Source organism: Coregonus clupeaformis, chromosome 33, assembly GCF_020615455.1.
Source record: "Coregonus clupeaformis isolate EN_2021a chromosome 33, ASM2061545v1, whole genome shotgun sequence".
NCBI lineage: Eukaryota > Metazoa > Chordata > Actinopteri > Salmoniformes > Salmonidae > Coregonus > Coregonus clupeaformis.
The window spans coordinates 18,195,908-18,212,017 of record NC_059224.1 but is presented as its reverse complement, the minus strand read 5'-3'; the positions used below and the strand labels follow the sequence as shown (position 1 = coordinate 18,212,017).

General features: G+C 41.7%; 2 protein-coding genes across 6 annotated transcripts in view; one reads left to right on the top strand and one right to left on the bottom strand.

Annotated features, from left to right (window-relative positions):
- The window catches only part of atad2b (ATPase family AAA domain containing 2B), a 137,246-nt gene extending 132,527 nt beyond the window's left edge, over positions 1-4,719 (top strand). For all 3 annotated transcript variants that reach the window (XM_041860266.2, XM_041860267.2, XM_041860265.2), the window contains exon 28: positions 1,014-4,719. In XM_041860266.2, the coding sequence (XP_041716200.2) occupies positions 1,014-1,055 (42 nt within the window). In that variant the 3' untranslated portion in view covers positions 1,056-4,719. The remainder of the gene's footprint in view (positions 1-1,013) is intronic.
- A 2,084-nt stretch (positions 4,720-6,803) lies between these two features.
- Positions 6,804-16,110, bottom strand: part of LOC121548727 (kelch-like protein 29) — a 371,638-nt gene continuing 362,331 nt past the window's right edge. For all 3 annotated transcript variants that reach the window (XM_045210180.1, XM_045210181.1, XM_041860268.2), the window contains 2 exons: positions 9,822-9,966; positions 6,804-7,903 (listed from right to left, as the gene is read on the bottom strand). In XM_045210180.1, coding sequence (XP_045066115.1) covers positions 7,720-7,903; positions 9,822-9,966 — 329 coding nt within the window. In that variant the 3' untranslated portion in view covers positions 6,804-7,719. The remainder of the gene's footprint in view (positions 7,904-9,821; positions 9,967-16,110) is intronic.

Here is a 16,110-nt window from a genome sequence, read left to right as displayed (position 1 = left end):
ATATAAGATTAGCTGGCTACTCACTAGCATGTGGTGCTTGATAGATTGTTTGAGACCAGTGTTAATTTTTTTTAATTTCTGGAGGAGAAAGTGGAGATTTTCAGAGGCAAGCCGAAGTCTACACACCTTCGTCGGTGATCGGTCAACAGTAAGGATTCTTCAAAAAAGTGTTTGTCATTCAACGAGAGACGAATCGTTTAAGCACATTTTTTCACTTGAGAAATACTGCACCAAACATCTTAGTTAGATGTAAAATTGCGTGACTTAGATCACCTCTGCAAAAATGCCAAAATGAATTACTTATTTCTGACTATTTTGAGAAGTTGCTAAGCTTTTGCTTTTCAAGCAAAGGTTTAGAATGCGGACAAAAGCTTCTAACACCTCAGGAAGGTGTTAAATTTAAGTCAAAAAATTATCAGCAGCCCGATAACATACACACGCACACACACACGTGTTAAAAGCAGGTATGTCCATCTGTCTAGGTAAAGCTTTCTGGGATTTTCTATTCTCAGTTGCAGTGTAAAGTTAATGGGCTTACTTTTTTATAGCACCTTTCAGCAGGTCTTAATGTGCTTTACACTGTATAGGGGTATCTCACCTCATCTACTTAGTGTGTAGAACTCACATTCTTAATGGTCCTCTGTAGCTCAGCTGGTAGAGCACGGCGCTTGTAACGCCAAGGTAGTGGGTTCGATCCCCGGGACCACCCATACACAAAAAAAAATGTATGCACGCATGACTGTAAGTCGCTTTGGATAAAAGCGTCTGCTAAATGGCATATTATATTATTATTAATGACATTGAGAATAACACCTAACTTAGCCATGTTGACAAACCTTTTTAGCATATGCTTCTTTTGGAGCGTTTGGTGCCAACATGGCTCATTTTAATTCATTGTGCACCTATTAGTAAGCTTGTGGTTTCAGTGGTAACATTCAAGTGATAATTGTGTAAACAGATGTGATTCATACAGACTATATATTCTGACCTGTTTGTTTTCTGTTTTTTTTCAGGAGATGGAGAGGAAAGTCCAGAATTTCATTACATTCCTGTGAGACCCAGCGAGACAGTCAGGTTGACCCTGATTTAGACTCTGAACACACACACGGGCGAGAGGGACAGAGACCAGCCTTTGGGCCAAGTCCTTACACACAGAGCAAATACATAGCCCTGGTCTTAAAGTAAACGACAGAACAAGGAAAAATAAAGACCAAGGAGAAAAAGAGAGACTTTCTATGGTGCTATAGTCTCAGGTACCCTGGTCGGACCCAGACACAGTCTACAACCAAACAGACTCATAGACACGCGCACACAGACATACACAGGAACGGTGAAAGGGGCGTCCCTGGTGCTATTCAGGTGCTAACCTAATCCATGGGGCTCTGGGGAGTAACTCAGAAACTAACTAACCAACAAAGCAGATTGGGTGATGTCATATCTCAATACGGCCTACTTTTGAACTGACCAAACGTACATGCACACACATAGACACACACACCCGACATGTAAGCTACATATGTGCTTAGTTATACACACAGTAATCCCAGGCACAGATTGTCACCAGCAGTGTGTGTGTGTGTGTGTGCAGTTAGCTAGGAGGTTGAGGCAGTCTCCTGTTTCGTTACCATTGCTGAGCCCATCTCCTCTCTCAGTACTGTACTGAATCAGCATCATAGGCCAGTCATCTCATAGATACAACAGCTTACAGATCATACTTAGTCATTCAAACAGCTCGGTTTGATTAGCATCTGGATCTAATCAATCAATATAATTGATAGAATTTTGATTGATATGGATCTAATAGCCACCCTTCTCGCCCAGTGTCCATTAAATGTTTTGAACGTGACGATACAGTAAGTTGATGTTGAACTGGTGGGCCAGAATTCCGAGCCATACATTACATAGGGATACAGAAAGATATGGCTCTGGTTAGAATCAATTGCCAACTGGCAAACTGATTACAAGAACATCATATGGCTCTGGTTAGAATCAATTGCCAACTGGCAAACTGATTACAAGAACATCAAATCCCCCTTAATAATAAAACGTGTTACTGGAATGCATCAACTGAAACAAAATTGTCTGTCAACATCAAACAAGCAAGTATTTTTTAGCTTTTCACAGTCGTATCAAACAGATTGGCATGTGCTGCTTGTGGTAGCTGAATCACGTCTCTGTCTGTAATTCAGTCCGTTTTTTCTTCCACACAAGCTGTGCCCTGCTAGTTTTTATTTCCTATCCATCCACACCAAACTAACTGGAAGCGATTTAATTGGACACTTCTTGTAGTTTGCACTGCCTAGCATGTGCCTTATTTAACCCCCAATTAACTTTCATATTTCTGAAAGAACGTTTTTTCTTTCAACTGTTCTGTTCAATGTAGTGCAGTACAGTGGGTTCGATGTAGGCGTTTCCCCCTTACTAACCACAGATCTAGGATCAGTTCACCCAACTCCCAATCCTAACTTTAACCTTTTGTGGGGGATAATATCTGACCCAGGACCAGCGGATAGAGGTCACTTCTACAGTACCGAACTCAGGATAGTCACAGTAGGAAAGAAGATCTGCTTTTAAAATAGTATTTTCCTACGCAGGTGGGATAAGTAAAGAAGGATTTTGAGGACAGTAGGGTTTTTATTATTTATTCCGTGTGGACGGAGGTAAAAAATTGTGGTGCCATTTTTCCCCAAAATAAATTCCCTCAATTAGGTGCTGAGTTTTGGTGCGACTACGCCTGTTTGTTGCGCATTTGTTAGATATTTGTTTTTAACCTTTTTCAATTTTATACGATACGTTGGCAACGATGTTTGGATTGTTATTGCATTGATTGTGAAGCTTCTGATGCTGAACAAGGCCATTCTGTTGAGGTTATAACAGCATTATATTGTTTTTCTTAATTCATTTGTTGATGCTTTTGTTTTTTTATTGTCTACGCCTGAAGGCAGTGGAAGGGGTGTAATCCGCTATTGCAGATCCATGTTAATCTTGTGGTAAAGATATATGCATTTGCTTTTCAACTTTTTTTCTTGGCTTTCCTTGGCGACGGATAAGTTAATGTTTTGACCAGATGTGGCCAGCGTCAGCCGCTGGGGTCAAACAGACAACCCTTTTACTCTTTCACATTCAAATAATTCATAATGCCAGGGTTCTAACTCAACTCAGGTCCTGGATAACTACTAGGTGTACAGGCTTTTGTTCCAACCAAAACACCTGTTTCAAATAATCAACTAAACATGGTCTTCTTCAGTCTGGATCACAATTGGGCTTTATCAAAATCCTGCACCACCTAGTAGCTCTCTAAGATTGGAGAGTTATAAAGCCCTGCCTCATGCTGAACCAAACTCCAACCTCCGGTGCTCTCCACCCTAACTCCACCTCTGCCTTCTCTTGGATCGCTGGGTGAAGATTTAACAAAGTTAATCATTTAAGAATATGCAAACTAGCATTTTGAGGCGTAAGCATTGGACTACTGCAGAGAGAAACAAAGCTACCTCAGCTTAATTTATTTTAATGCTAATATGACAAACAGTTTACTGGGTGCGAACAGTATTAGGCCATGTTCCAAACCATCGTCACAACACTAGTACTGCTAAGGTACTGGATCATCAGCACAAGTTCTGTGGCTGCCGCGGTAACACCAGTTTGTTTGGTTGGTTCTCATCTTTTCTGTTTGTTTCTGGGTTATCTTTATTGCATTTGAGCCGAGACAAAACATACAGCATTTAAGTTCAAGGAAATGTCAAACTGTATATTTCAGTTCTGTAGACAGTCGTCCTAAGATTGCCTTCCTTTCAGATCGCACTACTACACTATTTTACAGGCTATTTCTAGTCTTCTGTCCATTTAACCACGATCTCCTCTTTTTAAATTGAGCTCGATTGTGTTTGCAGACTCATCTCTTTTTCTCGTGGTGTTCTATTTTCTTTTTATTTATTAACATAATTATTCAACATGTTTTTGTCTAATATCCATTAACTGTCTTTGTATATTTGAAAAATTTAACAAATTGGGAAAAGTTGTTACTCAAAGTTATTTGAGCTTAGTGCTGAGGTAGCGCTTGTGTAACAGGTTTTGGCGTGTTTCGGGGAATAAAGGAGGTTACAGGTGTCTCAGGTTTCTTCAGGCTACACATTTATTCCATTGTGGTGATGTTTTTTCTTTTGTTTTGTGGTTATGGACTGTGGCATACTGGACGAGGCTAACGTTGACTTATCAGAATTTTTACTTCAAAAAATACAATAGCGTGTTGGTAATGTAAATCTTATTCGCATTGCAGACTCAACCAAGTAATAGTTTGTCAGCATTATTATTTTTTTGAATTTGGGAATAAAATATTTGGGTTTTAGAATGTCATACATTTTTGTCATCCTCTCGTTATTCTTGTCTATACATTTTAGCTAGTTTGGACAAACAACCAATTTTTGTCTGGTAGTTGAAAACGACTTAGTCCAGTATGCGGAATGAGCACAATTCTCCATCACAACTTAAATTTGTTTCTTATTTTATCATTAAATACTGAGTTTTCCTCTTTTCGGGTGGGATTCATTGAGTAGGGTTTTTTCCCGTAGCATCGCAATGTTTAATGATTTCTTTGAGGTTAGTGTATTGAACATCCTCTTCCCATTCGTGTTACTTTAGTGTGTTATATTTTAAATGAAACCTTTACTGTATTTCTGAAATAAACTGCTGTGATAAACTTGAATAAAGGTGCAAATTGTACTTTTTGTCAAGCGCTTTCTTTCATTTCCTCAGTGCTGGTTGACCTCAATTGAGCAGTGCACATGCCTGTCAAACGACTGAACAATAGTTTTGGCTTTGAAACTGATTCCTTTTATTTGTTGTAAAGAGGTTATATGCCTTAATATTTGTACATTTTAATAATTTAGCAGACGTTCTTATCCAGCGCGATTTGTTTGTTCATTCATCTTTGAATCCAGACACTAGTTACCTAATCTGTATCGCGTGATTGAAATTGAAAGGCAATTTTCACGTTAGCGAAAACTGCATTCACGGTAGACGCGGCATATGTCGGCTCAATCGGAATTTACCTTCAAATTTCGATCACGCAATCCAACATTTCAGGTGAGAACCAGTCATAGTAATTAAAACTTTCCCTCAAAGCAGCGATGAGCGCTCGTAAGAAAAGACAACTGCAAGTATTAGGGCTGGATTCAATCGCGGAATATCCGCGTAAAAATTTTAGGTAATTTCTAATTGAACTGACATATACGGCGTTTACCGTGAACGCAGTCTCCGAATGCGGGAACATTGCCTTTTAATTTGAGCTATAATGCGATCTACGGATTGAATCCAGCCCTTTTTTATATATGTTTGAATGTCATGTTAAGTGTATTGCTGGGTTCAAACAACCATTCACTCAAAGCTTTATGTATAAAACATCATCCTCTGGCATAACGGCTTGTTTCACTCAACTCCGTTCTCTTATATAGAGGCGGAGTTTAGTTTTGATAATTGGCGTCACCATTAGTCCGTACTTGTAAAAAGTCAACTGAAGGTGTTGCTTGCAAATCGCTCGACCAGTTATCAAAACTCAACTCCGCTTCGATAGAAGACAACGAAGTTGAGCGTTTCACTCAAACAAAAATGACTCGACAATTATCATATTGTGGTATGTATTATGTTTCAATCGTTTTTTTAAATTTTTGGGTACAGATTTAGACAATTTTTAAAGTCCAACCTAGCACTTTTTTCTTTCTTCTAAAAACATTTAGAATCACCAGGTTTTAAAATATACATATTTCCTCCGGGTATTTACAGAATGTCCCCCCATCCATACCCCACCCACCCAACACTAGGGCTAAATTATATACAAATACATTGCCTTCAGAAAGTATTCACACCCCTTGACTTATTCCACATTTTGTTACAAAGTGGGATTAAAATTAATTTGTAAACGATCTACACCCACCGTCAAAGTGGAAGAAAAATTATGATATTTAAAATATTTATCAAAAAATCATGTTAACCACTTATTGCACACAGAGCCCATGCAAATGTTTACTCCTGAACTTAATAACTCAAGATATTTCAGCGTTCATTTTTTATTAATTTGTAAAAATGTCTACAAAATTCCACTGACATGGGGTATCCCGTGTAGATCAGTGAGACAATCAATTTATATCAAGTTGTAACAAAATGTGGAAAAATTCAAGGAATATGAATACTTTCTGAAGGCACTGTATAAAACAATGGATGGAACAAAAATAATGATTGAGAAAAACAGATTCAGGGCTTGATTAAATCCGTAGCGATTGAAATTTAAAGGAAATTTCCGATTGATCCGACATATGCAGCGTTTACCGTGAATGCAGTGTGGGAACATTGCCTTTCAATTTCTATCGCACTGTAGCGCAGGTGAAAAAGTTTGATCCTTGGGAGCCACAAGTGGTTATTGTGCTTTGGCCGTGTGGAGGAGAAATGCCCCGTTGGAGTGTCTTTGTGATGTCAAGATGCAGGGCCACCCTACCTTCGGTGCTGCCAGTTAAGTCATCCGTCAACAGTGCTGTTTTTGGCCCAGAAAGACTGCAAGTATCCAATGTGTCCTTATAAACCGAGGGGGGGAAACATCCAGACAAAAACGAAGCTCCTCACCCAGCAGCAGCTGATCTTTCTCATCACAGTTAGAAGTTTTGTTTCGTAACATGTTTCTAAAACCCACTGTCCCTTTATACACAGACATGTTCTCCTGTCCTAAACGCCACTACTGAATGTCCTCATAAACAAATCATCCCATTTGGACAGATATGTTTTACCTTCGTAACAGAAACCACTAGAGCGACAAAGACTGGGATGGCTTTTAATATACTTGAGTCAGGAACACAAAGAAGGGCCGGAACTAAAATAACTATGTATCAAACCAAAGACTAGTTAGCAAGAAGCTGGGAACTACAAACCAAGGAGCTTTAGCCTGGAGTGGCCCTGTGCCTATATAATGAGAGGGTTAAAGGGATACTTCGGGATTTTGGCAGTGAGGCCCTTTATCTACTTCCCCAGAGTCAGATGAACTTGTAGATACCATTTTTATGTTTCTGTGTTGAGTATGAAGGAAGTTAGAGCTAGTTGGTTAACTAGCATTAGTGCAACTGCCTCCAAATTCCTTCAAACTGAACACAGAAACATAAAAATGGTATCCACAAGTTCATCTGACTCTGGGGAAGTAGATAAAGGGCCCAAATCCCCAAATCCAGACATATCCCTTTAAGCTACGCTTTATAATACATACAGTAGCTTAGGCACCAGTTCCTAACATGGCAGAGTGGTTCAAGATAAGACGTCTACATTCTGCACAGGGGGGTTGGAGAGGTGGGATGGGGTTAAGACAACAATGCTGGCATCAAGTCCTGGGGGTGTTGTAGTTGGATAGTCCAGTCCAGCAGTGCTGACAGATTGACCCCAAAAGCTGCACAGAGTGTCCTGTCCCAACCAGACCAAACCGGTCAGGGGTGAGTTTCCCAAAAGCTTCATTGCTAACGTGGCACTTTGTTTCTCTAAACAACCCAGCTCCACAGCAGAGAGAATAAACAATAATTGTCAAATCTATATTTGACAGTTCTGTGGGTGAAGTGAACGAAATTAGCTAAATGAAGCACTTTGCTGTTCTACGAGTGCCGTGGGTCTGGATGGTCAAGAGAAATTAAACTGCCACATTGGCTAGCTTTCGGGAAACTCATTCATCCCTGAGCCAATTCGAAACCGGTCTCAGCCACTCTGGATGTACTTCTTGATGACGACACAGCCGTGTCTGAAGAGAGGGCAGGGCAGCGATTGGAGGAGCGTCCAGTTGTTAGTGTGGGGGTCAAAGGTCTCCATGTTGCCCAGCGCAGGACCCTCGCTGCTCACGATGCCCCCCGTCGCGTAGATCTTACCATCCAGGATCACCGCACTGCAGAGAGAGAAACACACAAAACATAGATCAAGTTATTCATTTTAATTACGTTATTCATGATCAAAACATGTCCAGGAATAAATCCATAGAGATGCATCATTAGTTTCCATGACAACAACATATACATTAAAGCTGGAATCCGTAGCGGTGAAACTGCTACGTCCGTTTGCGACATTTCAACAACAAAGACGTTACCTCAAACAACAAACATTGTTTAATTCCCTCCGGCATCATTGCACGCGTGATAGAACAGCAGAGTATATAGCTACCATGAATATTTTTTTGCCCAGTTTAAAAAACAAATGTGCCTGGGGCAACCAGAGGCGCTGTTTCACCTTATGCAGATCTCAGCAAAAACAACATTTTATTTATTGTTATGGTGTTCCTTATCAGGTAATTAACAGTAAATTACATTTCCCTGGACGGTGTTCAGACAGCAAGGTGTGACCTAACATGACTAACCATCCTCTTCATGGTGGAAATATTCATTAAACATCAGATGGAGAAAGGCAGACAATGAGAGCGAGCGAGAGTCTGATCACTGAACCTGTGAGGGAAAATTACTGACATTCTCAACATGACATCGCTTTCCAAGAGAGATAATAATTAACTTTGCGTAGGGAGAAAAAGGAATGAAAAATATATTTTCAAATGTGCTCATTTGATGTGAGAAACAGAGGACTGTGTGTAGGGAGGGAGGATTAAAACTTTGGCTGTAAGCTGATTACAGTTTTGTAATCTCACTGGGGGCTGGCACCATCGCTATTTACATAAGACACACACACACACAAAAAAACACAAACATCACTGATGGGACCCATGAGATTATTACATAAAGAGTCAATCCAGTCAGAAGGAAAAAGGAAAGCGGATCCAGATGGGACACAGTGCTGGCTAAAGCCTAACTGGGCTGTTAAAGATAAACAAGGAGAATTCAGCCAGGGACCAACACTAGGGCCACAAGGACAGGGAAAAGGAAAAATGAAGTGTCCGCATTCGTTTATAATGACTGTCGGTGCATGGGGCTGGCTGAGTGTGTGTAGTGTAGTGTAGTGTAGTGTAGTGTATCTGTCTGTGTGTGATCACTGAACTAGCATCATTCTTATTCAGTAAGACCGAGCTGAAAGCTAAATGTAGTGGAACAGCTGCTGGTGTGTGTGGGAATAGTTTATCAATAATTCTGACAGCGTGATTTATGTTGTACATTTACTAGGTAGACTTAGATATGTCTGGAATTGCTCCCTAAATGTATTTAGGAGTATGTGTCTAGGGTGGGTCCTATACACTGGGCCCCAGAGTTGGGCACTTGAGACCGGGACTCGAATTTCACTTCAGTCACAAAAATACAGACTCGTGACTTGACTCTGACTCCTGCTAGACTCTGACATCAACCAATTAAAATGTTCCTGCAGGATTCCTGTGGATCTGGTGAGATCTACACGATCAGACACATTTCTAATTCAACATCTATAATGGTGGATAATCCTGACCCCTAAAGTGGTTCATACTGGTTAATGTTAACCCCTTAGCTGCAGAACTGTCATGAATTGTTCATATGGGTTCTTACCTGCAGAACTGTTGTGAGTGGTTCATATTGGTTTGTATGGTTTCTCACCTGCAGAACTGTCGTGAGTGGCTCATATGGGTTCTTACCTGAAGAACTGTCATGAATGGTTCAGTGGTTCGTATGGGTTCTTACCTGCAGAACTGTCATGAATGGTTCAGTGGTTCGTATGGGTTCTTACCTGCAGAACTGTCGTGAATGGTTCATAGTGGTTTGAATGGGTTCTTACCTGCAGAACTGTCGTGAGTGGCTCATATGGGTTCTTACCTGAAGAACTGTCATGAATGGTTCAGTGGTTCGTATGGGTTCTTACCTGCAGAACTGTCGTGAGTGGCTCATATGGGTTCTTACCTGCAGAACTGTCGTGAGTGGTTCATATTAGGTCCGGCTTTGATGTTTCCCTTGTCTGGGTCATAGATGGTGGTGGCCCGGGCGTAGGCTCCTCCCAGAATAAAGATGTATCCGTTCAGAGTGACCGCCGGGGCATACTTATTATCTGTAGAACAAACACAGAGATACACAGATAGGGAGGTAGAAGATTTTTAAAAACGGGCCGAAGGAGAGAAAGATGTTTAAAAGCCAGAGATAGATAGTTGAAAACACAGACAAACTGAAAACCAGAAGTTACTACTTGAATTGTATTTTCCTCAGACAGAATCTCCCCGGCTTTAACGGCATGATTTTGTTTTCCATTTGTCCTTCTGTCTAGAGCTGCATGCAAAATCCCATTGACATTCCTCTCATCACTTTCCTGAGTTTGAGGCACGAGACAAAAAAACGATGGTTTTGGGAAATTTACAGTGAACGGATAGCAGTTGAAATAGCAGAATTCATGAATCGATCCCCCCCTTTCCTAATTACCTATATAAGGCCCGCCCGCCCACACACATGCTCGGTCAAGACCTATCAATGTACCTCACACCGACAGACCAATCATCTTTCAAACGATTACAGCTGGCCAATTTATGACATCATGAATAATGCAGATATCCCCGTGTAACATTTTGTTTTTCACTTCCAACCACCAAGTCCACAAACACACACCACATCCACTTCAGTGCCTATAAAGCCAGATGTGTTTAATTAAAATGCCATCTCGCCAGGCGTAAGTGACGACAGTCATTCAGCTGTCCCTCTCTCTATGTGGCACTCAGAACCCTGGGCCCTGTCACTATCAGTGACACAACCAGGAAACAACGAGATTTCAGCTGGCGGGTGGGCGTGGCTGGCTGGTGTGTGTGTGGGTCAGAGACAGAGGGATTGTATCAAGTGTCTCCAGAGACAGAATACAAAGCTCTTCCCTGGGGACTGTTTCTACTGTTCTGCTTTAACAATATAAACTATTTCCCTTCCCTGCCTCAGATGAGCTTCTCTCGTGTGAATATGAAGCTCTTCGAGCGCTATATAAAAAGTGCCTTATATTCAGTATATTCCTATATACTTCAGAAACCTCAAAAGGCAGCCATCACTAGTAGTGAGTCATCTAAAGCAGAAAGAGCTCCCCTTTTCACACTTCCTTGTTTCTCATGTGACCCCAGTGGAGTCAACAGTTGTTTTTCACATGTAGGAAGTGACCATCTTTCTAACCTGAAACCAGTGGCTCATCTCTGGTCCCCCTCATCTCTGGTCCCACTGTAAACATGGTTGTTTCCTGTCTTATTGTCTCAGTCCAACAGCAGCTGGAGACAATGATGGTTTCTGATACCAACCTCAGTCACTACCGGAGTGATCTCACACAGCACAAGCCCAAAGCCTGATAAGATTGGACTCTGATTAGACTACAAAGAACAGATACAAATATCACATGAGAACTACAGTGTTAAGTTTCCTGGACATAGAGGTGCAGTCACAGATACACTAATCCATTCATTGACAGTGGTTACACTGTAGCACATGTTAACATTCAGACCAACACTAGTCTCTTCTTAGTGAGCCTATGATTTCATCCTGGCCCTTGAGAAGGACTATAGTCTACTCTGCCAAGAGACTAGATAAGATCCTATCACAGGAATTATCTGTTAACGCTAATAAGATCCAATCACAGGAATGATCTGTTAACAACGCTAAGTAGGTTTTAACCAAGGCCCCACGATTCCGGTCTGTAAGCACGCTTTCCACTGTACCTACGGACCAACAGTTTAAATATCTGGCCCCAAAAAACTATTCTCATAGACTTCACCATAGAGAACTCAAATTGGAAAATTCCTAATAAGACACTTTAGTCATAACAGTTGTGCACTAAACATCCATTGAATTATTCTAATTGTCGCTGCCCGAGTCAGATTTATTTTCCATTACTCACAGACATGATTTTTTAAAATTCATGTTCAGACGTGAGCTCGTTTTTCAACCACTCCACACATTTCTTGTTAACAAACTATAGTTTTGGCAAGTCGGTTAGGACATCTACTTTGTGCATGACACAAGTCATTTTTCCAACAATTGTTTACAGACAGATTATTTCACTTATAATTCACTGTATCACAACTCCAGTGGGTCAGAAGTTTACATACACTAAGTTGACTGTGCCTTTAACAGCTTGTATAATTCCAGAAAATGATGTCATGGCTTTAGAAGCTTCTGATAGGCTAATTGACATCATTTGAGTCAATTGGAGGTGTACCTGTGGATGTATTTCAAGGCCTACCTTCAACCTCAGTGCCTCTGTGCTTAACATCATGGGAAAATCAAAATAAATCACACAAGACCTCAGGGAAAATGTGTAGACCTCCACAAGTCTGGTTCATCCTTGGGAGCAATTTCCAAACGCCTGAAGGCACCACGTTCATCTGTACCAACAATAGTACGCAAGTATAAACACCATGGGACCACGCAGCCGTCATACCGCTCAGGAAGGAGACACGTTCTGTCTCCTAGAGATGAACGTACTTTGGTGTAGAAAGTGCAAATCAATCCCAGAAACACAGCAAAAGACCTTGTGAAGATGCTGGAGGAAACAGGTACAAAAGTATCTACAGTGGGGGAAAAAAGTATTTAGTCAGCCAAAAATTGTGCAAGTTCTCCCACTTAAACTGTAATTTTCATCATAGGTACACGTCAACTATGACAGACAAATTGAGATTTTTTTTCACCAGAAAATCACATTGTAGGATTTCTTATGAATTTATTTGCAAATTATGGTGGAAAATAAGTATTTGGTCACCTACAAACAAGCAAGATTTATGGCTCTCACAGACCTGTAACTTCTTCTTTAAGAGGCTCCTCTGTCCTCCACTCATTACCTGTATTAATGGCACCTGTTTGAACTTGTTATCAGTATAAAAGACACCTGTCCACAACCTCAAACAGTCACACTCAAAACTCCACTATGGCCAAGACCAAAGAGCTGTCAAAGGACACCAGAAACAAAATTGTAGACCTGCACCAGGCTGGGAAGACAATCTGCATTAGGTAAGCAGCTTGGTTTGAAGAAATCAACTGTGGGAGCAATTATTAGGAAATGGAAGACATACAAGACCACTGATAATCTCCCTCGATCTGGGGCTCCACGCAAGATCTCACCCCGTGGGGTCAAAATGATCACAAGAACGGTGAGCAAAAATCCCAGAACCACATGGGGGGACCTAGTGAATGACCTGCAGAGAGCTGGGACCAAAGTAACAAAGCCTACCATCAGTAACACACTACGCCGCCAGGGACTCAAATCCTGTAGTGCCAGACGTGTCCCCCTGCTTAAGCCAGTACATGTCCAGGCCCGTCTGAAGTTTGCTAGAGTGCATTTGGATGATCCAGAAGAGGATTGGGAGAATGTCATATGGTCAGATGAAACCAAAATATAACTTTTTGGTAAAAACTCAACTCGTCGTGTTTGGAGGACAAAGAATGCTGAGTTGCATCCAAAGAACACCATACCTACTGTGAAGCATGGGGGTGGAAACATCATGCTTTGGGGCTGTTTTTCTGCAAAGGGACCAGGACGACTGATCCGTGTAAAGGAAAGAATGAATGGGGCCATGTATCGTGAGATTTTGAGTGAAAACCTCCTTCCATCAGCAAAGGCATTGAAGATGAAACGTGGCTGGGTCTTTCAGCATGACAATGATCCCAAACACACCGCCCGGGCAACGAAGGAGTGGCTTCGTAAGAAACATTTCAAGGTCCTGGAGTGGCCTAGCCAGTCTCCAGATCTCAACCCCATAGAAAATCTTTGGAGGGAGTTGAAAGTTCGTGTTGCCCAGCGACAGCCCCAAAACATCACTGCTCTAGAGGAGATCTGCATGGAGGAATGGGCCAAAATACCAGCAACAGTATGTGAAAACCTTGTGAAGACTTACAGAAAACGTTTGACCTGTGTCATTGCCAACAAAGGGTATATAACAAAGTATTGAGAAACTTTTGTTATTGACCAAATACTTATTTTCCACCATAATTTGCAAATATATTCATAAAAAATCCTACAATGTGATTTTCTGGATTTTTTTTCTCATTTTGTCTGTCATAGTTGACGTGTACCTATGATGAAAATTACAGGCCTCTCTCATCTTTTTAAGTGGGAGAACTTGCACAATTGGTGGCTGACTAAATACTTTTTTTCCCCACTGTATATCCACAGTAAAACGAGTCCATTATCAACATAACCTGAAAGGCTGCTCAGCAAGGAAGAAGCCACCGCTTTTTTTATTTTTTTTGATATATATTTTTTTTTAGGTAGATCAGCTTTAATATTGTAGATAGATTGTAACTTCCATCAATGTAATTTTCTGCATCACTTCCAATCCCCCATATGTTTGTTTTTTTCGCACACACATACATATATACATACATATATATACAGTGGGGAAAAAAAGTATTTAGTCAGCTCGCCGTGTTTGGAGGAGGAGGAATGCTGCCTATGACCCCAAGAACACCATCCCCACCATCAAACATGGAGGTGGAAACATTATGCTTTGGGGGTGTTTTTCTGCTAAGGGGACAGGACAACATCACCGCATCAAAGGGACGATGGACGGGGCCATGTACCGTCAAATCTTGGGCGAGAACCTCCTTCCCTCAGCCAGGGCATTGAAAATGGGTCATGGATGGGTATTCCAGCATGACAATGACCCAAAACACACGGCCAAGGCAACAAAGGAGTGGCTCAAGAAGAAGCACATTAAGGTCCTGGAGTGGCCTAGCCAGTCTCCAGACCTTAATCCCATAGAAAATCTGTGGAGGGAGCTGAAGGTTCGAGTTGCCAAACATCAGCCTCGAAACCTTAATGACTTGGAGAAGATCTGCAAAGAGGAGTGGGACAAAATCCCTCCTGAGATGTGTGCAAACCTGGTGGCCAACTACAAGAAACGTCTGACCTCTGTGATTGTCAACAAGGATTTTGCCACCAAGTACTAAGTCATGTTTTGCAGAAGGGTCAAATACTTATTTTTTTGTTGTTATTCTGTCTCTCACTGTTCAAATAAACCTACCATTAAAATTATAGACTGATCATTTCTTTGTCAGTGGGCAAACGTACAAAATCAGGAGGGGATCAAATATTTTTTCCCCCTCACTGTACATACACATATATACATATACATACATACACACATATATATACATACATACATACATACATACACACATATATATATACACTGCTCAAAAAAATAAAGGGAACACTAAAATAACATCCTAGATCTGAATGAATGAAATAATCTTATTAAATACTTTTTTTCTTTACATAGTTGAATGTGCTGACAACGAAATCACACAAAAATTATCAATGGAAATCAAATTGATCAACCCATGGAGGTCTGGATTTGGAGTCACCCTCAAAATTTAAGTGGAAAACCACACTACAGGCTGATCCAACTTTGATGTAATGTCCTTAAAACAAGTGAAAATGAGGCTCAGTAGTGTGTGTGGCCTCCACGTGCCTGTATGACCTCCCTACAACGCCTGGGCATGCTCCTGATGAGGTGGCGGATGGTCTCCTGAGGGATCTCCTCCCAGACCTGGACTAAAGCATCCGCCAACTCCTGGACAGTCTGTGGTGCAACGTGGCGTTGGTGGATGGAGCGAGACATGATGTCCCAGATGTGCTCAATTGGATTCAGGTCTGGGGAACGGGCGGTCCATAGCATCAATGCCTTCCTCTTGCAGGAACTGCTGACACACTCCACATGAGGTCTAGCATTGTCTTGCATTAGGAGGAACCCAGGGCCAACCGCACCAGCATATGGTCTCACAAGGGGTCTGAGGATCTCATCTCGGTACCTAATGGCAGTCAGGCTACCTCTGGCGAGCACATGGAGGGCTGTGCGGCCCCCCAAAGAAATGCCACCCCACACCATGACTGACCCACCGCCAAACCGGTCATGCTGGAGGATGTTGCAGGCAGCAGAACGTTCTCCACAGCGTCTCCAGACTCTGTCACGTGTGTTCAGTGTGAACCTGCTTTCATATGTGAAGAGCACAGGGCGCCAGTGGCGAATTTGCCAATCTTGGTGTTCTCTGGCAAATGCCAAACGTCCTGCACGGTGTTGGGCTGTAAGCACAACCCCCACCTGTGGACGTCGGGCCCTCATACCACCCTCATGGAGTCTGTTTCTGACCGTTTGAGCAGACACATGCACATTTGTGGCCTGCTGGAGGTCATTTTGCAGGGCTCTGGCAGTGCTCCTCCTGCTCCTCCTTGCACAAA